Raw genomic sequence first — 24,187 nt, forward strand, 5'->3', positions numbered from 1 at the left:
TATTATGTATCTACGGGACATGTTGGCGCCAGCACCAGGACAGACACAGTGGCCTTGATAAGTAGTGAACAAAGCGTCAGAAGATTAAATGCAGAGGCCCAAGAGATTGAGCCCTGATTGACAAGTAGGGGATGTTCCTAAGACACCATCAAGCAATCCTTTAAGCAGAGGCTGGATGGCATTGATCACGCTGTCGCTTAGGTTCTCAACACCGTCAAGAACCTTCTCAAGGACACACTTGACGTCGTAAACAACTAAACAGAATGAGCCACTACCTCTATGAGGAATAAACGTCGACTTACTCGGCCCCAGGATAGGTCCAAGTATTGGTAGATTGGACACCAAGGTTTGTGTGGACGAAAGAACGTCTTTGTTCAAGTTGACCACGTTCTTGAGGAGAGTCTCTACGTCGTTTGCAGGATCCTCGTTCGCAAGTCCTCTATCGGCGCCCAGTTGATCCAGTAAGCCTTGTAAGCCTAACAGGTTCTCATGAAAGCCAGTCAACTGCGTTGATGCTTGTTGTTGGAAAGTTTGGTCGCCAGGTTGAACGGACGTTGACTGAGCGGCCAGCTGCCCTACACAGGACATGACCAAAAATGAGACGACCAAACTGGTGAAGAGCGTACCATACTGCGTAGCGTGTGCAGCCGCTTGACCATAGTACTGCTGCATAAGGGCCATATTGGAGGATGATGTGCTGTGAGCTTGTGGCTGTCGTGGGTCAGTTTTTCGAATGTCGGTCTTCGATTGTGTAGACCGAGGATGTGTGGACCTTGTAACGTTCTGAGATGAGTGAGCGTGTCGCACCAACGTACGCGGGGGGTCCCCGACGTATTCTCGGGGAAGGGGGCTGAGCGTGTGGCTAAGACCAGTGATGTCTTGAATCGGAGAACCCAGTGCCGGCTGCACGGACAGAGACAGAGTGAGGATGGGGGCTATCGCAGCCACAGGAGCGAGCGCGAAGAGGATCCGTGAAACAGAAGGCATTCCAAGGCGGCAAAGAGTAAGGCAAACGAGTGGGGGGCTGAGTAATGTGCGACACGACTAGCGCGATCGGAACGAGATAGATGCTGGGTCGAGGAAGAGGAAAGGGAATGAGAGGAAAGCTGAAGAGAGGCAAGAGCCATTCGATTCCAACAAGCAGACTTAAATAGCGGCTTTCTATACAAGACAAACCTTATCTCCTCAGAATCGGATTGGCCCCACGCGCTCGTCATGTGATGAAAATCAACCTACAGGTGACTCCGAAAGCTGGTATGTAAATCTCCCGTTTTATCTGAAGGCATTCTCGGACTTTGCCACGTCGGGAACTTCCTTTCCCTCAGGATTGGAAGAAAAGATTACATTGTGTTCAGAGTAGTTGACAATACAAGGTATCCAGAGTACAGCACCGCGATAAGCGTTCATCCTGGCGATGACAGTGTATGAGTGGCTCTAAGGTTTCGTGAAGGAACAACGATCACGCACCCACTACGGACGTTGCTTTCGACAGCGCCCTGGAAGAGAAGTAGCGTACATCGGCGTCAGAATCGGTCTTTTGCTGCTCCAACGCAGGTATTATCTTAGATTGGACAATCTGTTGGCCCTCGGGAGAGCTACCAAAAGTGGTAGCTAACGTTTCCAAGGCTTTGGCTACGTTGAAGCGGATATTTGGGATCGGATCTGCTGCTAGCTGAAGTAATGGTCCAATGATGTCACTCTGGATCACGGCTAAATCCAGAGAAGGAGAGATAACCTGATGAAGGGAGGGGATGAATAGACGTAGAAATTACGGGGGATAGAACGTACCGTGATGGCTTGTACAGTGGTCATTCGGTATAGATAGTTTGGGTGCTGGCCCATCCCCATGACCTTTGGGACAATGGCAACCCTCGCCCACTCGACACCGAAAGCCTCTGTTAGCTTCTTGAGGTTGACAGTTGCCGCCTCGCGAATGCTGAAGACTGTGTCACCCAACCAAGACATGCAAAGGTTTCCCAGCTGCTCGTCAAATAGTGGTTTTCCCAGCTGCGTGGCCAGAAGAGGGATATATTCGATAATAGCCTGTCGTACACGCCAAGATTTATCTTCGGCCAGCTCAACGATAGCAGGGAGTAAGCTATCCGATAAAAGCTCGATACCAATCACTGATTATGACTTGAGTGACTAGATCGAAAACGGGAGGGACTACGTACCGGAGTTCACCGTCTCTAGCTTGCTGATGATATTCAAACGAACCTCGGAGAATTCGTCCTTCAAGAGGTGCAGGAACAAGGGTAACAAGTGTTCGATGGTTGATTCTTTTCCGAGAAGTGGAGCCAAGCCACTAATCTGGTTGGCCAGAGCAGCTCGGACGTGCTGCGATGCATCATGGGAGAGATCCCGCACACAAGGAACGATGCGAGCTAATATCACTTCTTTGTCAAGCATCTTTGAAAAGCCTGATAGATTGTGAATGTGATATCAAAAGCGCGGAGTCTGCTGTGGGCATACCGGGTATTTGTCCTGCAGCTGCGGTTCTGACCTCGGCCTCGTTGTCTTTCAGAAGTTGCACATACTGTCCAATGAGCTCCTCTCTAACAAGCTCAATCTTTACTGCTTCGGCCAGCTGCGACAAGATTTCAGCCAGCTGATAGGCACATATTATATATTCGCACCTCGTTGAAGTGCATAGCAGCCATGTAGCGAACTCTCCAGCTCTTATCGGCTATACTATGCCTGATCTGCTTGAGGAGCTGCTCCTTCACCTCCGCAGGGGTCAAGCGCTCGGCAATCACAATAAGGTCTTCCACTGTCAGCAAGCGAACGGAGTCTTGATCGTCCGATTGAAGTCTGCGATAAATTGGCAAACCATCCGATAATACGTGTTGCTTGGACAGTTGCTTGACGAGGGACTGCACCAAATGAGCACCACTTTACTGTGGTTGGAATAATTGACATACCCCCAACCATTTTGCTGCAGCACGCCGCACCATAGGGGTGTCATCAGACCCCAGTGCCGCGTACCCGTTGCGTAACTCTTCTTGCAGAGCTGGAGAGACTTTGGCATACACAGATGGGTATAGTGCAGCGGAGGAAGTGCGGGACGTAAACCATTCTCCTTGCGAGAGGCGCTTCAACAAGGGAATGTAGAACTGTTCGACCTGGGCAGAAGATAGCACTTCGGAGATTTTGGCAATGGATTCTGCCGCCTAAGAGGTGACAAAATATTTGATACAAGCATATCATAGGCAGAGTCGAGAATCGCACCTTTTCTCTGACGAGCGTCTCTTCAACAGCGGACAGATTCTCCAATGGACCGAGAAGCACATGAGCGTGCTGAGGTCCACCGATGTACTCATCGAAGTTTCTGCCCAGCTCTTCCGCAAGTGCTAGAAGAACCTCGTCCTCATCGTCGACAGAGTCTTGCAAGAAAGCTACGAGCTCTTCCCTCGCCCGATCAGGGCCAAGGGCAAGCGCGATAGTGGGGATGCTGTGGATGGCGTTCAAACGTAGTTGGACGTCCTCTGAGCGAAGTTCGTCCATGAGGACAGCAATCGGCGCGATCTGAGCAATCCATGACACGTCGTCAACAAGCCATTCATGAGGGTGAGCAAAACTCACATCTTCCATGTTGTATCCAGTTTCCATCAAACTGGACTCAGAGCACAGTTGAATAATTGAACAACCCAGATGCTAAATCTGAAGTGCAAGGGAGGATGAAAGAAGGTATGGGAGGTCAGATAAGTGCGATGGGTGAATAAAGTGGCTCTCTAGAGTCTGTGAGCGATGTGATGGCGAAGGCAAAGGGGAATGAAGAAAGATGATCTGGGTGTTCGCAAGGGGGGACGAGTCGCGTGTCATGCAACCTACTACCCTTTTCGCGCCACAAGCAAGTCAAACCCTAGGCTTGAGATCCCATAGGCCTTCCCATACTTTGTAACCACCATGTCTCGCTCCAGCACATCTCCTTGATCACGCTGCGTCAGAGGAATTTATTTATCGAGTCTTCCTACAGAAGGCTACATATTCGTCATATGTATGCTCACTGTGCTTTTGCCGCACATGCACATGACAGCGCTCGCCCCGGTCTTATCGATAGTCACTCGTTGTAGACTACTACCGGTCTCAAACCACCTGCATCCGCAAGATTGACGTGTGCCAGATAGTAAGTAAATGCGCCTTTGTTGTATGTACATCAATCTCAGGCTGCCCAACGACGACGGACTCCGGAAGATACTCCCATCAAGAGTAGGCAGGTGTGAAGTTGTAAGTACGTTGGTTGTACGCACGCTCGCCCAAGGTAAATTTGATTAGTCCCCTTGGTAGCTATAATCCTCCTCATATAAGTGGAAGACCCGGGATATGAGCTCGTGTAAGGTACGTAAGGTAAGGTAGAGAGATGCAAGCGAAAGGGGGAGTACACCGGGCACCCGCTCCGGACTCCAGCGCACACACCTCGGAGGAATAACAAAGAGGGAGGGTACATATGTAAAGTACAACAAAGAGGTGTCGAAGTTGTTACGCAGTAATATTCGCGGCTGCTTCAACCTTGGCTTCAACGCCAGACACAGCAGAAAACCCGGGAATTGGGAAAGGCGGCGCGGTGCGGCGATGAGTCTAGCGGCTGTGGCGGTGCTGGCCTAAAACAGCCAGAGCCCCTATACCCTCGCACCCACTCGCCTTGCAATTATTATTTTCGCTTTAAGTTTCTCAGCTTCAAGGTTAAGTCTGACATTCTGCCGCTCTCGTAGCCTTGAGACTATGTCACCAGATCGTGCTTAGTGCCAACGGATTTTCAATGAACAGATCATTGCATCTGCGAACGCTCAGCTTCCCCACACGATCATATGCCTCAGGAGACCTAAAAACCCAAATCGTGAATATGAACCCACGCAACGAAACTATAATATACAAGGGAACCCTAAGTGACCAAAACCGAGAAAACACAAGACCACGAGCTTGACTCGACACCCAGGATGCTGGAGGGGGGAAAGAGACTTCGGAGTGAAAGTGAAAAGGGTAGGGATGCACGGGCGCCGTGCGCGTAGCTGCGGCTCTTGCCAACAACGGAAGGCGCAGTATGTTGCGTTGGGATCGCAAGGGAGGGACATGCTGGAGAGCGTGGTGTAGTTGGAGCTTATCGTTCGGTGTTTAGATGGAATGGGGAAGTCGACAATAATATGAGAGTGTGCCGCCATGAGAGCCTCAGATAAACCCGGAAAACGCAAATGAATAAAACGACGCGGAATGACGCTTAGCACGTCGTCCGGGGCGCAAAATTGAACTTCTTATTCCCGTTGGAATCGTAGATGCCGTACCCGGGCTCCTGGCCATCTGAATAAATGTGCGCGAACCAGCCAATTCCGCCCTGGGCTTGGTTCTTCAGGTCGTCACAGTGGTCCTCAAGAAGCTGGAAGTAGTCCTGTAGAAATGTTCAAATGAGGATAGCTGTTCACCTGGAATTGCCTTGGAGCCCATGCGACTCACCGCTTCGTTGGTAACATCAGCAACGGCAGCGCTGCTGTTGGGCTGGACACCGGAGCTAGTGACCGAGGGCCACCCATTTTCGTCAAAATACATCTTCTTTCCGCCACCTCTCTGAACGAAGAACTGGAGGTTCTCCTGGACAATCGGCCACGCGTCATTCGAAGTGCTGGCCTCTGCTGAAAAGAACGGGAGTATGTGGATGTTGAGGTAGTCCTGGGCGTCGAGCACATTCTGCGCACCGCCGTTCTCCTGATAGCCATACGCGAGCTCCGAGACGGTCACTGGGATGCCGAGGGACTTGACCTGCCCTTTGAGACCCAATATCTCGGACGTTAGCTGGTCGGGCGGGAGAACACCATCGAAAGGGGTTCCGAGCTGAACTGGATACCGCGCATGACGAATTTAGCTTTAGCATTCGAGTAAAGCGTCGAAACGAGCGAGTCGCGGCGCTGCTGCCACTCAGTACTCATTGCCGACGTCTAAGCCAAACCAGATGAGAGCGTGAACACTGAGACCGTTATCCCAGGCTGCGTTTACGACGTCATCGCTGTTAAAGCAATCAGATCTACTGGCCAGACGAGTACAACAAGTAACACTGACTAGAAGCCCTGGTTGTCGCAAGCGCCGTACAGACGTATGTAGCGGCCGTTGAAAGTGTTGCGAATGTCAGCGAAGTCCTTCTGAAGCTGATCGGGGCTCTGACAGGCGGTGACTTCGTATGAGAAGCCCATAAAGGCATACTCAGTGCTTTCGTCGCACCACCAGTTATCGGCGGAAGCGGTCACCGCGGAAGGCATCTTGAAACCGATAGCGGGGAAGAAGCTGCCATGTGCGGAGTCGGCGCTGGATGAGGAGCCGGCTGATGTGGAGGCGGATGACGTTGGGGCGGGAGCAGTGGAGCCCGAGCTTGAGCTGGAAGGCGGCTGGGGCTTGCAGCTACGACGTGATATGGGGCGGGCGTCTGCATTCAGGAAGAGAGAGAGGAGGAGAATGGCAGCAAAGACTTGGCATATAGAGGGAGACCATATGGCGAATGAGAGCGAGTGGCGGGTCGATATTGAGAGTAAAGAGCGTTGGGAGCCTCAGAAGACAGAGAACGGATAACGGACGCACAGGGCGTGAATATTTGAGGAAGAGGGGAGGAGAAGGAAGGGAATGATCGTAAACAACCAAGTATGAGGAAAAACCTAAGAACGAAGATGCGACATCTTGTATTCCTACCCAGCCAAGAGGAGAACGCCAGCCACTGTCAAAGGCTGCATATGGAAGCGAGAGTTGATGACGTTGATCATTAATACAAGGCAGCCTCGCTGCGCTACGGCACCTAGGGCTTTCGTCCTACCATGTTGCTCAGTGATAATCGCCATTCCATTGTACTGGAAAGGAAAACTCGAACGTGAGTAGACACATTAGGCCCCTCTGTCGTGCAGTCCAGAGCCCTATATCGCATACAAATACCGAGCATTAACATCAGAGCGAGAGATATACCACAGCCACAAACACTGGGGGCAATTGCCCATGTTTTCGTAGAAAACATTCAAAATGTTTTGAAGGTCACCTTCCTAATTGGGCAGGTCACTTTCCATATTTGGCATTTTTAGCAAAACATTTTAAATGTTTTTGACATGTTTCCCCTGGAAACATCGTCTAATGCCCCCAGTGAAAGCCAAGCCGGGCATAATTCTCCGCTACGCACTGGGGGCATTAGACGATATTTCCAGGGAAAACATGTCAAAAACATTTAAAATGTTTTGCTAAAAATGCCAAATTTGGATAGTGACCTACCCAATTAGGAAGGTGACCCTCAAAACATTTTGAATGTTTTCTACGAAAACATGGGTAATTGCCCCCAGTGACGCTTGTACCCTGACAACCACAATATACAGGGTTGAACAATACTCAGGCACAAGCTTCCATTTTTTCTTGTTTGCCTGTCAAGCTGCTTCCTGAATCGCAATTTTGCTGGACCGTGGACAGGACTCCGTGGATATGCAGACCTTTCCACTCTTTTTGTGCCGGCCAAGAAGTGGCCAAAAGGCGTTGGCGGCTGTTTGCGACTTATTGGCATCGAGAGCGTGCGAATCATTTGCGATCTGCGTCAGGGTATAACACGAAGCAACACTACAGGCAAATGCGATAATTCTGGACCCGAAAATAAGGAGGAAAATGCACTGGAAAGTAAATATTTTCCTCCATATTTCCCTTTGACCAATAGAGGCCGAAAAAGTTTCATGTTCCAGTGAATTTTCAGGCGACAAAATCAAGCTTACCTTCCATTTATAAACATTAAGCGCTGGCGGAGATTCAACTCCTGCTTCAACCTGCCTTTTTGGGCCTCTTTGCGCACCAGAAAATGATAACTTTCCGCGTGCTTATTCCTAGCCCGAAAATCTGTAGGAAGATGTTTACTTTCCAGGTCATTTTCCTGCTTATTCTCGGGCACAGAATTAGCACATTTGCCTGTAGTGCAAGAGCTTCCGGGGCTGGGAGGGGCTGGGGCTCCCAAGTACTGCAATTTGGAACGGACAAAATATTTCCATCGCTGCAGCTGGGCGCTCTGGGTGTTTTCCGGCATCTTTTATTCTTGCCTCTAGGGTTCGTTTTGGGTCCGTCCTTTTGCTGATCTCGGATTATTCAAGCACCAGAGGCACAAGCAAAAGCACTCAACAAAAGCACTCAAACGGCTTCGATGACGGTCACCGCAATCGATCGTAAAAGCAATGTTTATGCACCTTGGAACGCACCTTCGAAGCACGAGTGGAGAAGAGCAGCCCGGATAGAAGCTAAAGACAGGTAAATGCTACGTTGTTGGAACAATGGGGGTGGACCTCTTCAATCTAGCCTCTTCTTAACTGCCATACGATGACTTAATCCAACGGAACACGTTCGCGCTGTAGTTGCAAAGAGCTGCTGGCGTCGGGGCTTCTCCGCGGCCGATGGTCGTTGCTTCTCGTCCTCACCGAAGTCTAGCGGAGTCTTTCGTTCCAACACAAGCTTCATCGCGACCGGACCACGGATGCTGCAGCGCTTCAAATAATTTTCATTGACATGCAACAGCACCCCAGCGCTATCGTTCATCATCCATGGCTCCAATACAGAATCCCCTGAAAATAGACCACTGAGGCGGCGGCGGCCTCACCCGCTTACTTTGCGACTTGCCCAGCCTACGGTGTAGCATTCATTCGAAGAAGACAGATGTCTCCTTGCCAGGCGCAATCGCATCCGCAAGTCACCCATCGTTCCGACTGTCTGTTTCGATTGAGTGCAGGGATGAGATGACGGACACAGCGATCATGATGCGCTCGGGCCCGCAGATCGTGAGCGAGCCCTTTAGGTTCGCTGAGAGGTTGTGGATTGCAGGTGAGCAAGCGGGTGATTGAGCTTCGGTAGGAGGATGACTTCGTAGAAGGCGTGGAGGGAGGACGGTCCGGCACTTCATGCTCGCATGCGGTAGGCAATTTTTTGTCTGATCCTGTACACCAAGCATCCAGAGGCATTGCCACGGCGGATGGCCCACACCAGAACATTTTTAGTTCGTCAAAGAGTGTTCATCTGATGGGTATTGGCCATGATCACCATGCGCAACCTAGAGCACAAGATCAGTAATATTGGATGGAAGCTCTTGTTCTTACAGTATGCTCGGTGCTCCGCATATGACGTTGTACTCTGATCCTAGTTGCTTCCGGCTCGCCAACCCCTCATGCACATGACCTGTCTGCCCTAATGCATAATGGGCCCTAATGCTACGGATGCAAATGTGCTCCGTGACCGCCGTGACGTTTTGAGTTCTTCTGGTCTCCATCACACACTTATCGTTGCGGTCCCTCTGTATACATCTCAATCATGCCCATCGAACAAAGCGAAAACAAGGTCCTACTAAGCCACCCCAAAGTAAGAGTCGAGGCTATATTTCTCCGCAGATTTCGTTAGATAACTCCTGTTAGGGGTCCTCGGCTGAGCTGTTGCTCTATGGTGCGACAGTCGTCTCATGGAAGGCCGGTACCGAACGCGATTCCACTCCGGTCGAGAGACTGTTTGTCTCCTCAAAGGCTGTTCAGGATGGTACAAAGCCTGTCAGGGGCGGTATCCCGGTTGTCTTCCCCTGCTTTGGGCTGCCATCCCACCCCGATCATGTGAGGCTTGATCAGCACGGCTTTGCTAGGAAGGAGATCTGGAAGTTTGACGAGGTTGTTATGGATAATGCAGCCGGTGTATCTGTTAGGCTGAGTGAGTTTGAGTTTCCAGTAGGATCTTGAGCAGGCTGATGTCATTCCTTTCAGCGCTGGAACCCACAACTTCCATAAGTGCCAAGTACGAGAAACCTTTCCACTTGGCTTTCGTCATCACGCTCGCCGAACACCAGTTGAGCACGGACTTGCATGTGAAAAACACTTCCACGTCTCCAGGAGATATCCTCGAGTTTCAAGCACTGTTCCATAATTATATTTCAGCACCCTCGAGCGGCGTTCTCATTTCGTCGCTCCAGAATCGTCAATATCTTGACAAGACCGAGAGCACCGAACAAGGGAGGGCCCAGCTGAAAACCGAAACCAGGTCTGGCGTCGACGTGCGGAGCTACACGGACTCTGTGTATCAAGATGCACCCCAGGATTACGAAGTCACTTGGGCGGAAGGAGGGATACATGTCAAGAGCACCAACTTACCGAATGTCGTGATTTGGAACCCTCAACAAGAAGCCGGTGCTAAGATCGGAGACATGGAGGAAGGTGGATGGTAAGTACTTCTTTGACATTATGTCTCACATGAATCAACAAGAAATTTTACCTTGCGCAGGGAGAGGTTTGTATGCGTGGAGCCAGGCCATATAAGGCCCTTCGTAAAGCTCGAGTCTGGAAAAAGATGGATAGGACAGCAGGTATTGACTGCAATTAATGGGGGCAGGAAAAACCAGCCGTTATAAGTCTGTATGAAGATGCGCGTGGGGAAACGTGGGGAAGGCGGCAATCGGATCTAGCGGATATGTAGTACTATTAATATTATTCAAGTTTGTCTTCGACCTTCTTCGACTCACGTGCAACGTCACTGTTGTATATGGTGCTGGGCTTGTTTTGAACTTGCTTCGTCGATTCATGCAGCCACACACTTGATGCCATTTTCCTATAGCTATGGGCACTCCTGAAGCGACTCTCAGCGTAAGGATCACTCAAATCGACCACATTCTTCGTCCCAGTGGTTATTTCGACAAGGTCCCGTTCCCGCAAGTGCCGGTCATACGGATATACGGTGTTTCCTCTGTGGGCCACAAGGCATGCGTTCACATCCACCAAGTGTATCCATACTTTTTCGTTGAGTATAACGGTTTAATGACGCCCGAATCGGGTACGTCATGTTACTATACAATCTCAGACCCTTTCTGATGCCGTTATAGTGAACGAATACATTGGCAAACTGATTGTGTCACTCAACCACGCCATTGCACTTTCTTTGAAACGCGACCTAGACTCCCAGTTTGTTAGAGCTATTTTGTTGGTTAAAGGCATCCACTTCTATGGCTTCCACTCGATGCACTCTCCATTCCTCAAGATTCTGGTTCTAGATCCATCACTTTACAGCCGCGCAGTCAATTTAATGCGTTCTGGAGTCGTCATGCACACTCGCTTTCGTATCTATGAAAGCCACCTGAATTTTATTCTGCAGTTCATGTGTGATTTTGGACTGTACGGATGCGGATGGATTCATCTAGGCCAAATATTCTTTCGAGGAGAAGACGACGATCAGGTTGACATAGATGCTGTTTTTGGGGAGAAAGCATCTGCTATACTTTCCTCTCCTTACCATCGACAGTCTCGCCTACCCATTGAATTAGACGCCGTCGCGCCACAAATATTGAACAGACATCTTTTGGTGGCACGCAACATTCTGTCTCAGCAGGAATCTCTACCTGCATCTCCCGTGCCAACTGCGCCTGTGGTGCTTGGTGTGCGAGAACTTTGGGATGATGAACGACGACGACGGGTCAATAATGGTCTTCACCCCACCCCTGCGCTCCCAGTTGATCCTAGCGACAATTCCAGGGGCTTGGGCCGCGATTGGACGATGGAGGCTGCATGGTGGGAAGAGCTTATGAAGAATATCACAGCCGAGAGGGCATCTGCGAAAGAACCAACAATAGCAGAGCATGAATGGGAGCAATGGGTGATGTCTACCTTTGAAAGCGTGCAAGCACTTTGGCAGTCTGAAGTGCACAGGCCAATGCAGCACGAGAACGGACGACACAATGATATGAATCCATTCGTGCTCACTCAAACACCTGACTACGGAGCTAGCAACCCCGCAAAACACACAGCTGAAGTCGACGAAAGCCTTTTAGCTGAGCAGGAGATGCTGCAAGACGACGACGAATATATCCCTGAAGAGGATCAAGAAGAAGGTCTTGATGAAAGATTTGAAGGCGAGGGCATACCAGAGGATGAGATCGACATCAGTGAATCTGAGTACCCTCGCCAATTGTCCTTGTCGGAGGAAGCATCTGACTCTGATGATGAGTGAGTCACGACGTCTTTCTCCGTAGAAATCTAAAGCTTTGGTAGAATTGAGGCTTTACTTCAACCTAACGACTCCGATGAAGCTGAAGCGGCCGCTTTCCGCGGTGCCTGGTTGGAAATATATGAGTACGTGTCCTAGAGCTCGACGAGTAAGGGGGCTAACTACCTGCAGCCGCAAGAGAGCCCGGTCTTCATCGGAATTTGAAACACCTTCCAAGTAGAATGTTCATTGACTACATCTCATAATCTAACCTTTCCTTAGGCGCCCTCGCTATAATTCACTCTCGCCTTCTGCTTCTCGAGAGTATGTTCATCTTGTCTGATAGCATACGCTTGCTGATCCGACGGCATGTTCAGCGAACGGAGCGATGACTCCAGTAGCGATTTCCATGATCAACTGGAAACCAGCTATCGCAGAGCTCTATTTGATGTCAAGACGGATGTAGCAACACAGCTTCTCACAAAAAATGCGACTGAAGTCCAAACGGAAACTCAAGAGCAGCAACAAGATTCAGAGTCAAACAGACCTACCCTGAAGGCTGATACGACACTGCCGACAAAAAGACTTCGGGCAACATATTGTTTTCAAAAACCTTGGGCCATGTTGCGGACAAAAACCTGCTCCTACCGTTACATTGTTCCACCTCCATCAATCAGTGAACTTCTGGAAACACTGGAAAGCGTTGGGCTTCCAATGAAGCTATATCAAGCACCACACTTTTCTCGACACGAGGACACTCTAGATGGCCCCAAAGAATATGCTGGCGTGATCTATAATATACCTTGCACAGCTGGTATAGACTCTCTGGACGATTGGCAAGGCGAGAAAGAAGAAGACCCTGCCAACCAGTCATGGCTTACACCTCACCGGGCATGGGGCTTTGAACATTCGAGTTTTGCGCCCACTGTGAGGGCGATTCGACTATGGCTACAGCACAATCCCCGACACCAGACGAGAATTTTGGAAGTAAACACATCCGTAGGCGAGGGAAACCTTTACAATGCGCCGAAAGCCGACCAGGTACGAGGCGGAAACGATATGTCCATACTGACATTTGAAATTTTTGGTGAGTTTATCTCTCTCCGGACTTTACGTTAAATCAATTTATCGTAGCGCTTTCGGTGGACGACAAGTTTCCTAACTCTACTTCGGATGAGATCGTTGCTGCTTTCTTCACATTCCTTGATCATAGTACGCAAGCTACTCCCCGCCAAGGCATCATCCTTGTTCGGAACGAACGCTTAAATCCCTCCGGCTTACGCGATTTCGAAATCGAGATCGTCATGCACGAGCTGGATCTAATCAATGCCATTATCGACGCAGTAGTCGACTTGGATCCCGACATTATTGCTGGGTGGGAGGTTCAAACCTCATCTTGGGGTTATCTTTGCAGTCGGGGCAATAACTACGGTACAAAAGCTCGTTGGCCACTGTGGCTTGTCTGATATACAACACATAGGGTTGGATGTTGGCGAACACATCTCACGAGCCCCAGGCCGGTTTAACCAACGTAACGATGATCGTTGGGGTATAAGAACGACGACTTCCCTCAAAATTGTGGGCCGCCATGTCTTTAACGTTTGGCGCCTCATGCGCGCAGAGCACAGCCTGAATATGTACACATTCGAGAATGTCTCCTTGCACGCGTTGGAAAAGAGGTCTGATTTTATTTTATCATCGGTACGATATCAAACGGCGATCTAATGACTTACAGAGTTCCAAAGTATACTCCGAAAGTATTGACAACGTGGTATCTATCTGAAGACCTTTCGCTTTTCACTACGGTCCTACGATACTTCGCTGAACGCACTTGCATGACATTGCAACTCCTTGCTCAGGCCGATGTTATAACCAAGACCTCGTTAGTGATAACCATAGCCTTCAGGGGTTCCTGCTAACTTCTTCCTCCTTTTGACCAGCGAGTTTGCACGCGTATTTGGCGTTGACTTCTTCTCTGTCATCAGCCGTGGTTCTCAGTTCAAAGTCGAGTCATTCATGTTTCGTATAGCCAAACCGGAAAGTTTTGTTTTATTATCGCCGAGCAAGCAGGATGTGAGTGACCCCCCATTGATGTTGCTTGGCGAATACGTACCTTGCTATAGGTTGGGAGACAAAACGCTGCAGAATGCATGCCACTGATTATGGAGCCGCTCTCGGCGTTCTATAATGGGCCATTGGCGGTCCTCGACTTTCAGTCGCTTTACCCGTCAATCATGATTGCATACAATTACTGCTATTCAACATGTTTGGGTCGTGTTTCCGGCTTTCAGGGAAAGAACAAGCTTGGAGTTTCCGAGCTTAACATCTCACCGAGTCTTCTAAACCGCCTAAAAGATCATCTCGAAGGTCAGTTCGATATACCCTGAATTTCATTCGCTTATGTTTTCGAATAGTCTCGCCCAACGGCATTGTATATGTCAAGCCCACCATCAGGAAAGGGCTGCTAGGCCGTATGCTCACGGAGCTTCTCGATACACGCGTCATGGTCAAACAGGCTATGAAGACGGCACAAGGCAACAAGGTACCGCCTTTATTTTGATAATGGGCTGTCATAATCTTGTCTTAGGCATTGCGAAAGATCTTGGACGCTCGCCAGCTTAGCCTGAAATACATAGCCAACGTGACGTACGGTTATACGTCTGCTACTTTCTCCGGCCGAATGCCGGCTGTAGAAATTGCGGACAGCATCGTACAGAGTGGGCGTGAAACGCTCGAGAAGGTGAATTTCCATGTTGATTGATAAAAAGCCACATCTACTGAAATGTTAGTTTCCCAGGCAATCCAACTCATCGAGACAAACAAGCGATGGGGGGCGAGGGTGGTATATGGAGATACGGACTCTGTATTCGTATACCTCGAAGGGAAAACCAAGGACCAAGCATTTAAAATTGGTAACGAGATTGCTCAAACAGTGACTCTTATCAATCCTGCGCCAGTGAAGTTGAAATTCGAGAAGGTACATCCATGACAAACAGCTTCAACAATTATCAATTACCACCTGACGCTTTCTTACCATAGGTGTTTCTACCTTGCATTCTGATGGCAAAGAAGAGATACGTCGGATTCAAATATGAAGCACCGGACGAGGTTACTCCGCAGTTTGACGCCAAAGGTATTGAGACGGTCAGGAGGGATGGTACACCTGCCCAGCAAAGGATGGTAGAAAAATGCTTAAAGTGATTGATATCTCTTACTCTTATTCTCGTAGCTTCAGCTTCATTGGTTCTTCTAGGATCTTATTTCGAACACAGGACCTAAGCAAGGTGAAGGATTATTGTTACGAAACATGGGCGAAGATACTTCGGAACAAGCTGCCTGTTCAAGACTTTATCTTCGCAAAAGAGGTCAAAATGGGCACATACAGGTGACTTCTCCAATAGCTACGACTTATCTTTCTTTTTGACTCCGTCGCAGCGATATTTTCCCGCCTCCCCCGGGAGCAGCAGTGGCTGCTCGGAGGATGACAGAAGATGCTGGCTACGAACCACAATACGGTGAACGTGTCCCATACGTTATCGTCAGAGGGGACCGGTCGTCGCGACTAGTTGACCGAGCGGTAGCCCCTGAGCAACTGATAGTGGACAGGTAAAATGTCCTTCGCAAGGTGGAAGAGATCCATAATTGACTTTTTCTTCCTCAGCCAAATATCCCTTGATGCCTTCTACTACATTGCTAGGGTTCTAATACCTCCTCTGGAACGCATCTTCAATTTAGTTGGGGCTGATGTGAGAGAGTGGTACGATGACATGCCAAAAGATTCGAAACTGGATAGCATGGACTTGTCTATGTCTCCCACAAAAGCAAAACTAGATATTTTGGCTAGGCTGAAAATCGAAGAACATTTCTGGCCTTCCGAATGCCTGTCATGTGGCACCCCGTTTGCAGAAGGTAAGTATTCCAGACACGTATACACCAAAGCCTCACTTTCACGCAGGTATCTGTCCCGGCTGCATGGACGACCCTGCAAGTTCTTTGCCGACACTGCTCCACTATTTTCAGGCGGAAGAACGTCACTTGTTGGCAACACAAAGTGTGTGTAGCACATGTGCGGGCCGTCCACCGGCCGACCCTGTACCTTGCTTGAACCTCAGCTGCTCCTGGTTGTACGAGCGAAATAAAGCAGAAAAGAGTATTGAATTGCTGGAAGGGCTACGAGATATGATGGACGACATCATGATCGTGAACACAACACGTGGTTGCTCCGAAGAGACTTTGGTATCAGTATCAGACATAGACAGTTTCGACACGTAGATATGACACTTTATACGGATTGATAAGCTCCACTTTGGCCAACTGCAGCAGCAGGAGCTGCTGTTGGTGGTGGTGCATTTGTTTTGGGCTGGGGTTGAGGCTGAGGTTCTTCATCCACAGCCTGATAGCCGTCCCGGCCACTAGACGTGAAGCCCCCAGGCATAGACCAAACTACTCATGATGAGATTCGTCTCCCCGCGAAGCTGTCTTCTCACCTGTAGCGCCGCCGATGTTGTTTCCCAAGCTGGAAAACTGCACACCCCTCTGTCGCAAAGCAAAGAGAAAAGCAGCAGTAGTGGGAAGCTATAAACGAATTAGTGCTGAGTTGGTCACTTGCGCCGCAAATGTTACCTTCAAAAGTAGAACCAAAATCGTGATGAATCTGATGAATCCAGATTGGTCATTTCTCGCCATCCATATTATGTCGGAGATGATCGAGAGCCCAAGGATACCAGTAAACTATTCACGATGAATCATGTAGTGAAAAGAGCAAAAGCAGGATGGCATACAGTTCTGAATGATTGAGATGCTTCGCTACTTTCGTGAATATAAGATCCGAAGAGAAAGAGGGGAAAGTTGTAGGGCGGCGAGGCGAATGGGCTTGATATGAAAGCCAAGACCTAGTGAGCGCAAGAGTCTTGAGCCAAGATCATAGTCGAATCCAAGTCCAGGGCTGACCGTCTCGGCAAGAACCAGTTTACCTGGATCGAGGCCTTGCAAGAAATCCGCCATGATGGTTCAGATGGATGATAAGATGTATAAACCGTGTATAGATGCTCTAAGTTTTTGGACGGTCCGAGCGATTAATGGTGTTGGGTTATAACGCGCGTCGCATAGTCAAATGTAGCCCACGTAGCTGAGCGTGAGAAACGTCGTACTACCCCTGTGCATGTGAACTTGGGCTTGTGCTGGGGATTGACATTTTAAGTATTATACGTATTAAGATTGACGTGCCATATAAGTACTATCTAGTAGATCCGGGATATCGTACCTAACGCCAACAGTCCGATCCCAGTGGGAACATGAGTAGCTTTGAACTCGATACAGTCCAGCCCGCAGACTCCGTCGAGTTCTGTCCCCAGAATGACCTGCATGACATTCTGGTATGCGGCACTTACGAACTGGATACCACATCTGCAATCAACGACAGCGGGCCACCACGGCCTCAACGTCAACAGCGACGCGGGAAATGTCTGGTGTTCCGTGCGCACACATCTCCTGAACTCCAGCTGTGGGCCCCCAATACTGCTATGAATAGTAGCAGAATCTAACTTCTCACAGGGAACAACTACAGGAATTTCTGCTTCCAGCCGTGCTGGATATGAAATGGTTTTGCATGATTAACCCGTCATGAAAAGAACACGCTCATACGTGATGTTCCAGGTGTCATCGGGCCACTGGAAACCAGGCAACACTTGCGATCGCCGATTCTGAAGGTCATATCACGTTGTGTGGTTGGGTTCATGAAGAGGCAAGGTTGCAACCGACTTTTCATCAGGCTATTATCACTAAAACGCTGGATCAGGGGCAGCTAGCTACCCTACAAAGCATTGCTTGTGCTTCCGAGGACATCTTATGCCTTTCCCTTGACTGGTCCTCGCGGCGACATGAGTCGAGGTATGTCGAATTAGCTCATCGTCTGATGCCCCCGGACATGACCCACATCAATGATTTATTCAATAGCAACCTTGGAAGCATAATCTGCTCGCTATCGAACGGATCTCTTGCTCTACTGCGCTCAGACTCTCAAGAACTGCTATTGGCAACTAGCTGGCATGCACATGAGTTTGAGCCTTGGATAGCTGCTTGGGATTACTGGAACGAGAATGTCGTATATTCAGGTACAAGGCTTCCCTCCTGAAATCACCAATACTGACTAGCATCAGGCGGGGACGATCTGAAAATGAAAGGCTGGGATATAAGGCAAGATCTCGCCCAGCCTACCTTCATAAACAAGAGGTCATATCTTTTAAACACTTCAGGTCGCGCAGCTCTCTGACTAGCTGTGCAGGTTCGATGCTGGCATTACAACAATCCAAAGTCATCCTTATCAGGAGCACGTCATAGCGGTGGGAAGGTGAGCAGTTCGGTTTGAAGACGTGTCCGGGCGGCGCAGCCAATCGCCTTACCTAGTTACGATAATACTGTTCGAATATTCGACGTCAGGAAACCCTTGTCACCTCTGGTACAAATCGGCGTCGGCGGCGGTGCTTGGAGGGTAAAATGGCATCCCTGTGCGGAACGCAAGCAAGACCTGCTCGTGGCTTGTATGCATGATGGCTCCAAGACCGTTGACACCACCGAGGGCAACTTGACAATCACCAAACATTACACTGGACATGGATCCTTGGCTTACGGTGCTGATTGGTCTTCTAGCAAAGATCGCAGATCAGGGATAAGACAAACTTTAGTAGCCAGTTGTTCCTTTTACGATCATGCTCTACATCTATGGTATGGGTAGCACAGCCATTCGCTGTATCCAGGTACTTTATGGTGCTGGAGAACTGTCTTTCATCTGAATTTTGTGGGGAATGTCTGTCGGATGGTAACGAGGCTCTGATTTCTTCCAGATACGCACATTTGGTCCGTTCATGACATAGGCCAATGTCCATTTCGAAAGCCCTCGAAGAGCCTCAGGTTGCTGAGTTGCCACGGTGAGCAAATAGGCTAACGAGAGCCCGAATGTCAGGCTAAACCGAGCCAAAGTCAGTGATATTTCATAAAGTTTGAAAGATACTCGCCTTTCCAACCCACGGTATGCAAGGCTTCTACCTGTCATCCGATTCACAGGAAGGGTCGCCCTCAGGGCACGTGGGAGAACGTATAATGCCATTTCTCCCCTTCTTCGCGCACTTTCTATCCATATGGATGCTCCACAGACAACGGATCCGCCAAAAACGCATCCATACTGCCCGTCCCAGAAATCATGGGAAATCCATGGCATTAGCCTGCCGAGGACTAGTGTTCGCACACAGCATATTGTAAACCAGTATGAAGAGAGGAATGCCGATAAGAACGTTGCGCTGCGACACGCAGCAAGGAAGGTTCTGACAACATTGCCTAAGCGCATGAGAGAAGAAGGCCTAGTTGATAACGATGGAAGGAAGTGTACCTACAAGGTCCAATGAGTAAAGCACGAGGATATGTTTCATCAAGTGACATACCGGAAGGTACAGAACTAAAGCTTGAATGAACGCTTGCGCACCCCGAGCCAACGCGTTTGATAGGCAGCCATCAGAGAGTCCCCAACGGCCCGGTATACCTCCGTGTACGATCTCGCACGGTAATCCACCGACCCCTTTGCGACCAGGATATGCGATACTACTCCAGATGGCGCTAGCTTCAGAGCCTCCATAAGCTGGTAGTGCGTGAGGATCACCCCATATAGGAGGGTGACCTAGCTCTCTCGAGAGCGACGTTAAGAGATGCGCCTGGTCAGGAGATCCGTGCTTGTAGGACCATTGTCCATTACGGAGGGCTCTCAGGACATCAAGGAGACGCTGGTCTGCGTTGGCCAAAGAGTTGATCCTGTTGATGTAGGCTTCAAACGATTGGGGAGACAATGGATCAGATGGCTACGGACCATTTGCGATATGACAATGGTAACCTGTTTAATAATACTCAGTTAGCGTGTAAGCTTCGACATACTAGCCCTACCACGCACCTTTGAGGCTCGTAGAAAAAGCACCACATAATCCTGTCAAATGTAACAAACGGGTGCTCGGATGAGGCACGTCTAGCAAAAGAGGTGTGAGGGTGACCCTAACCTAGCGCTAGAGGCCCAGAACACAAAGGCATCAATATGAGCTACTATACGACGATGCCATTCCTTCATCGGTTTCTCGTTCACACCAGTGTCCAGTCCTTCTCTGAAAGGAGCTTTGGTGTTGGAGAAACTATGTAAACGCGACTGAACGGCGGCATCAAGCCCACGAACCAGGCATAAAAGTGTGAGATCAAGCGTGGGGGATGCAATACGCGAAGACCGCGTTTTGGTCTGTCCTGTTTTTTGCAGTAGAGCGAAAGCGAAGGTCGACATAAAGAAGTTGGCGAGGAACGCCTTTCGGAATGACGAGAATTTGAAGTAAGCCGAGAGAATGTAGTCGGCAAGGCCAGTACAGTAAGGTACAATGGGTTTCTTGACGATTCCAGTTGCGTCTGAGGTTTGGTGATCAAGCTTTGAGAGGATGCGTTCTAATGATTGAAATATTTGTTTGAGGAGTGCGCCTCCAGTAGCTGCAGTTGTCATTGCAAAGGCAAAGCTAACGGGATGTAACTCGCGAAGAATGGCTTTGAGCAGCGCTCTCGCGTGCGGTACTCGTCTCTCTGGATTGAACAGGATGGACGGTGCATATCGAAAGACAGCCGGACTAGTGGAAAGGAAGATGCCAAGAAAGTAGGTGCGACAGGCAATCTGAAACGGGTGAGTTGGGTCATCAATCCCCTGGTGAACCTCAGAAAGCGGCGCGAGGGCATGAGATTTTGAGTCCGACGGATTCATGGATATTAACGACGCCGACGACGCCGATCCAGCCCTCGGAACTTGTCACCGGTAGTAGCTTGGTACTAGCTAGTACTCAACGTTTCACCCTCGAGAGTCGACAGTGGCTCAGAGTGGGTGGCGGGAATGGAGAAAGCTTGCCTGCGTGCACACATCGTGATCAAGCTCACATACAGGTGTCTGTTGTTATTGTGACGTTCCGGTCGGTTGATTAATGCTTAATTGATATACCAATCAAATTATATGTACTGATATCGTTATAAATGCAATTTCCAATGCTGAGACGCCATGATGTCTGATTCTTTACTATCAAGAGCGTCCTTCGGTGCCCTTCTGTAGTGGACAGCTGTCTTCCTGCAGGATGAAGGGAGACTACCTCGCTATCTTGTTGTTCGCTACGTGGGACCCATTAGTGTCGGCCCAGGTCACCCGAATGCAAGCTGAGTCCTGACATCATCAGTGGGTATATCTTGTTCTAGATGTGAATTCTTGAGGACCAACTAAATGTCTTCTTGACTTGAAAAAGAGTCTGGAGTTGCTGTCACGATTACGTTGGAGCCAGCCGGTGCATGCACCGCAGCATCTCGTTCATGCGTCTCATGCAGATCGCTCACATAGCTCCAGAAGTCCACTACAGCATGATAACCACTAGGGGGTAAACTCATTGAGAGCGCTTCAAGAAGACCAGCGATGTTAAGAAGTTCCAAGAACTGGGCGCGTGTATCCGGAAAGATAAATGATTGAAGTATTGAATCACCCTAGTATAATTATGCTTATGTTAGTCATCCGTCCTGTGGGTCTAGAAAAAATATGACACGAACGTGCTTTTGAAGAACTGGGGATATGTGCTGAAGGACGATTCCCTTCTCAGGATCGCGGAGAAGATTACGAAGAGCAATCTCCGATGGCAAAGGAGCTTCATCCTCTGACCATTGTTTGATACGGGAATTGTTTGCGATTTTTTCGGGAGAAACCCCTAACCATTTGCGCCATGCTTCTATTTTTCGGCCATCTCGTCCAAGACGCTTGAGACATCGGTGAAGTCGTACCCAGTCCTGGTCATCGCCCTTCCATACTTCGCGTGCTACCGAATCCATCTCGTCCAAGGCCAATTCGGAGCCGGGGTGCACAAGAGACACAGCACTCGAAGCCGATTCTGAGGGACTGTTGCGAAAGGACATGCTGTCTTGTCCATCGCCGTGGTCTCGTGGATGTCGCACTGGACGTACCATCAGCCGAACCCACCTCCGCCGTCTGACCCAGGCGCCAGTTCCGAGTTTACCAGCTTCAGCTCTCCAATTGTTATCACGAAATCTCCAGTTGTACTCGAATCCATCGTGCTGTACCTCGCCAGAGTCGGTACGCATATCAATCATCCACGACTTAGATACCCATTGCCAGGTACCATCGGGTAAGGGGTAATTCTTCAAGGAAATATCGGGTTGATGAGATCGTTTGGCATTGTTCAACGGAATGGTGAAAGGGAGAGGATCGGTAGGTAGTAGTGACAAAGGAGAGTAATAAGGAGATGAGAAAAGAGTTATCCTGAAGGGGAAATGAGAAGTAGAAAATAAGACGGAGACAGACGGACGTACCCTCGCTGATTCTCGTAAAGTACTGCCCAACGGTAGACGTCTTTGGCGTTTCCTAAGGAATGCACGTTGGCGTCATCAAGGGCTATGGGTAGACTGTTGCTGGAACGAAGAGCGGCATGTTGATTGTGCAAGTCCTGGGACGGGTGCAGGAAGGACAGCTGAGACCTTGGACGGGGTTGACTTGACCGCGAACGCAGGCTAGGCAGAGAGGAGAATAGCCGAAGCCGTGAGGAGGATTGCAAGCGTCTGCGTGCTGGCTCTGCTGCAGCAGGATCGTCGGGTTCCATAAGATGAGGTGGGCCAGACGTTGAGGCTGCCATTGGAGTTGAAGCAGGTTCAAACTTGAGGCTCTCAATCGTGTTCAAGGAGAAGCGTTGTGGATACAACCAAGTACTAGTCAAAGCGGCTGCTATAGGAGGGTGAGTATAAACACCTTGTGGAATGACGTACTACTACTAATTCCGTGCCAGGACAGGCGTGGGCAGGCAACTACAGTACCCATAGACATGTACCGTCTCTACTCCCAACTAAGACCATCTCCTCTGCGTCCACAATTTCGTCTTTATTCTGGGTCAGCACAGAGTGCAGCTTACAAGGTCTCTCTGGTCAAGTCTTTGCCAAAAACTTGTCCCTCTTGCTCAGCGCTACTTCCGACGTCGTTGCCTGTTTGTCCTAAATGCAATTTCATCGCGTCCGTCGACCGTTCTATTCCCTACCATCACGTTCTTGGGCTTCCGTACGACCCAAATCCCTTCTCCGTAGATACCTCTCTTCTTAAGAGACGCTATCATGCTGCCCAGCGGCTGTGTCACCCTGACGCCTGGGCGACTAAAAGCGAGGTGAGGGTCGTTCTTAGAGGCTTAGCCACTGCTCATCGTTTGTCTGTCAGAACGAACGAGAAACTGCACTAGATCTTTCCAACGTCGTGAATGCAGCGTACAATTCTCTGCTTTCTCCTCTTCAGCGCGCCGAATACATCCTTTTCCGCAACGGGCGTGAAGTCGGCGAGGCGGACCAATTGCAGGACATGGAGCTTATCGAGGAGATCATGGAAATGAGGGAAGAGATTGAAAGCTGTCAAGCTTCTAACGCAGAGCGCCTACACACGCTTAGAGAGATGAATAATGGTGCGTTAGGATTACGTCTGCGATACACTTTGCCGATGGCTTTCTAGCGAAGATCCAAGAGACCGGCAAGGTCATTGAAGACCTAGTGCAGAAGCAAGCATGGGACGCATTGCACACCGCCGCCGTCCGCCTGAAGTATCTACAAGGCATTGAAGATGCGGTGAAACAGCGATTGGATCAGTTTTAAGTACTTGATTATGCCTAGATGCGATGTAGCAACAATAGACCAGCTAGTGGCACTATTGCATTGCGATGTATGATCAAGAAGGATGTTATATGTGTGGAATATCAATAGAAATATTTAGGCATTGATATTAGTTAGACGGGTTACATAGGGGCGTCGGAAGGACCCGAGGACGCGTCTACCTTTGAAGGAAATTTGCACTCCATGTAAGTGACAAACTGTCGCGGGTAGCAGAACACTAGTCCTGTCCTCGCCCACTGCACTCTTGCTTGCCCTTTTGGAACGCTGAGCGGTGAGCTGGTTGGAGGTCGCGTCACTTTCCGTCAGAATTACCGGAAAGTCGTGAGTTATAGAGCCAGTCCCGGTCTTTCATGGTAGCGGTCTTGTCCGCGACATTCGCTTACTCGTCCTTATGCAACTTGCTCGCAGCTTTGTCTTGCTCAGGCGCCGCCTCCTCATGAATCTGAACTCGCCCAGTCCTACGTCCGCTCACAACTCCTCTCTCAAACGTCCCTTCGCGCACCAGGCCACCGCAAGCGCATTCAGGTTTTCTCCTCTTCCAGAACCCGAAGAG

At 49.6% G+C, this 24,187-nt stretch overlaps 7 protein-coding genes across 7 annotated transcripts; 4 read left to right on the plus strand and 3 right to left on the minus strand.

Moving 5' to 3' along the window:
- Nucleotides 1-18: 18 nt before the first annotated feature.
- On the minus strand, nt 19-840 carry CONPUDRAFT_78969 (uncharacterized protein). Its single transcript, XM_007764597.1, has 3 exons — nt 627-840; nt 303-575; nt 19-254 (listed from the first exon to the last, which is right to left on the minus strand). Exons 1-3 carry the CDS (start codon nt 679-681, stop codon nt 85-87), a joined length of 498 nt encoding a protein of 165 aa, XP_007762787.1. The 5' UTR covers nt 682-840; the 3' UTR covers nt 19-84.
- Nucleotides 841-1,459: 619 nt separating this feature from the next.
- CONPUDRAFT_148764 (ARM repeat-containing protein) lies at nt 1,460-3,591 on the minus strand (the record flags this gene model as incomplete). The annotated part of the gene is made up of 8 exons (XM_007765240.1): nt 1,460-1,735; nt 1,789-2,126; nt 2,175-2,420; nt 2,473-2,587; nt 2,637-2,873; nt 2,922-3,170; nt 3,229-3,525; nt 3,583-3,591. 8 exons carry the CDS (start codon nt 3,589-3,591, stop codon nt 1,460-1,462), a joined length of 1,767 nt encoding a protein of 588 aa, XP_007763430.1.
- Nucleotides 3,592-5,215: 1,624 nt separating this feature from the next.
- CONPUDRAFT_86662 (glycoside hydrolase family 17 protein) lies at nt 5,216-6,245 on the minus strand (the record flags this gene model as incomplete). Its single annotated transcript, XM_007765211.1, is given in 5 exon segments — nt 5,216-5,383; nt 5,449-5,784; nt 5,805-5,906; nt 5,926-5,995; nt 6,049-6,245. 5 exon segments carry the CDS (start codon nt 6,243-6,245, stop codon nt 5,216-5,218), a joined length of 873 nt encoding a protein of 290 aa, XP_007763401.1.
- Nucleotides 6,246-8,131: 1,886 nt separating this feature from the next.
- On the plus strand, nt 8,132-10,466 carry CONPUDRAFT_115319 (galactose mutarotase-like protein). Its single transcript, XM_007765241.1, has 4 exons — nt 8,132-9,339; nt 9,393-9,675; nt 9,729-10,182; nt 10,243-10,466. The coding sequence occupies exons 1-4, from the start codon at nt 9,292-9,294 to the stop codon at nt 10,367-10,369; spliced, it is 912 nt and encodes a 303-aa protein (XP_007763431.1). The 5' UTR covers nt 8,132-9,291; the 3' UTR covers nt 10,370-10,466.
- Nucleotides 10,467-10,511: 45 nt separating this feature from the next.
- Nucleotides 10,512-17,053, plus strand: CONPUDRAFT_95484 (uncharacterized protein). The gene is made up of 23 exons (XM_007765242.1): nt 10,512-10,788; nt 10,838-11,954; nt 12,000-12,080; nt 12,127-12,171; nt 12,217-12,258; nt 12,312-13,021; nt 13,069-13,365; nt 13,415-13,613; nt 13,670-13,816; nt 13,875-14,007; nt 14,058-14,301; nt 14,349-14,476; nt 14,522-14,674; nt 14,732-14,911; nt 14,974-15,131; nt 15,188-15,319; nt 15,370-15,540; nt 15,596-15,843; nt 15,890-16,377; nt 16,422-16,509; nt 16,558-16,665; nt 16,716-16,826; nt 16,885-17,053. Exons 1-19 carry the CDS (start codon nt 10,575-10,577, stop codon nt 16,204-16,206), a joined length of 4,716 nt encoding a protein of 1,571 aa, XP_007763432.1. The 5' UTR covers nt 10,512-10,574; the 3' UTR covers nt 16,207-16,377; nt 16,422-16,509; nt 16,558-16,665; nt 16,716-16,826; nt 16,885-17,053.
- Nucleotides 17,054-17,209: 156 nt separating this feature from the next.
- CONPUDRAFT_115329 (WD40 repeat-like protein) lies at nt 17,210-19,736 on the plus strand. Its single transcript, XM_007765243.1, has 9 exons — nt 17,210-17,437; nt 17,488-17,535; nt 17,590-17,823; nt 17,890-18,047; nt 18,093-18,165; nt 18,218-18,283; nt 18,340-18,896; nt 18,948-19,318; nt 19,371-19,736. The coding sequence occupies exons 1-7, from the start codon at nt 17,229-17,231 to the stop codon at nt 18,665-18,667; spliced, it is 1,116 nt and encodes a 371-aa protein (XP_007763433.1). The 5' UTR covers nt 17,210-17,228; the 3' UTR covers nt 18,668-18,896; nt 18,948-19,318; nt 19,371-19,736.
- Nucleotides 19,737-21,557: 1,821 nt separating this feature from the next.
- Nucleotides 21,558-23,734, plus strand: CONPUDRAFT_161390 (uncharacterized protein). The gene is made up of 4 exons (XM_007765245.1): nt 21,558-22,066; nt 22,945-23,141; nt 23,192-23,429; nt 23,477-23,734. Exons 1-4 carry the CDS (start codon nt 21,919-21,921, stop codon nt 23,614-23,616), a joined length of 723 nt encoding a protein of 240 aa, XP_007763435.1. The 5' UTR covers nt 21,558-21,918; the 3' UTR covers nt 23,617-23,734.
- Nucleotides 23,735-24,187: the final 453 nt, after the last annotated feature.

The sequence above is a fragment of the Coniophora puteana genome (assembly GCF_000271625.1).
Source record: "Coniophora puteana RWD-64-598 SS2 unplaced genomic scaffold CONPUscaffold_1, whole genome shotgun sequence".
Taxonomy (NCBI): Eukaryota; Fungi; Basidiomycota; class Agaricomycetes; order Boletales; family Coniophoraceae; genus Coniophora; species Coniophora puteana.

Coding starts and splice junctions, on each gene's coding strand:
- CONPUDRAFT_115329 (XM_007765243.1), top strand. CDS start 17,229: ATGAGTAGCTTTGAACTCGATACAGTCCAGCCCGCAGACTCCGTCGAG. Junction 17,536..17,589: donor GCCGTGCTGGATATGAAATG/GTTTTGCATGAT, acceptor GTGATGTTCCAG/GTGTCATCGGGCCACTGGAA. Junction 18,048..18,092: donor CGAGAATGTCGTATATTCAG/GTACAAGGCTTC, acceptor GACTAGCATCAG/GCGGGGACGATCTGAAAATG.
- CONPUDRAFT_115319 (XM_007765241.1), top strand. CDS start 9,292: ATGCCCATCGAACAAAGCGAAAACAAGGTCCTACTAAGCCACCCCAAA. Junction 9,340..9,392: donor TCCTACTAAGCCACCCCAAA/GTAAGAGTCGAG, acceptor AACTCCTGTTAG/GGGTCCTCGGCTGAGCTGTT. Junction 9,676..9,728: donor CGGTGTATCTGTTAGGCTGA/GTGAGTTTGAGT, acceptor CATTCCTTTCAG/CGCTGGAACCCACAACTTCC.
- CONPUDRAFT_161390 (XM_007765245.1), top strand. CDS start 21,919: ATGTCGCACTGGACGTACCATCAGCCGAACCCACCTCCGCCGTCTGAC. Junction 22,067..22,944: donor GCTGTACCTCGCCAGAGTCG/GTACGCATATCA, acceptor CCTCTTGCTCAG/CGCTACTTCCGACGTCGTTG. Junction 23,142..23,191: donor CCTGGGCGACTAAAAGCGAG/GTGAGGGTCGTT, acceptor TTTGTCTGTCAG/AACGAACGAGAAACTGCACT.
- CONPUDRAFT_78969 (XM_007764597.1), bottom strand. CDS start 681: ATGGCCCTTATGCAGCAGTACTATGGTCAAGCGGCTGCACACGCTACG. Junction 576..626: donor TGCACACGCTACGCAGTATG/GTACGCTCTTCA, acceptor TGTCCTGTGTAG/GGCAGCTGGCCGCTCAGTCA. Junction 255..302: donor TGGACCTATCCTGGGGCCGA/GTAAGTCGACGT, acceptor CATTCTGTTTAG/TTGTTTACGACGTCAAGTGT.
- CONPUDRAFT_95484 (XM_007765242.1), top strand. CDS start 10,575: ATGGGCACTCCTGAAGCGACTCTCAGCGTAAGGATCACTCAAATCGAC. Junction 11,955..11,999: donor GCATCTGACTCTGATGATGA/GTGAGTCACGAC, acceptor AAGCTTTGGTAG/AATTGAGGCTTTACTTCAAC. Junction 15,320..15,369: donor GTCAAAATGGGCACATACAG/GTGACTTCTCCA, acceptor ACTCCGTCGCAG/CGATATTTTCCCGCCTCCCC.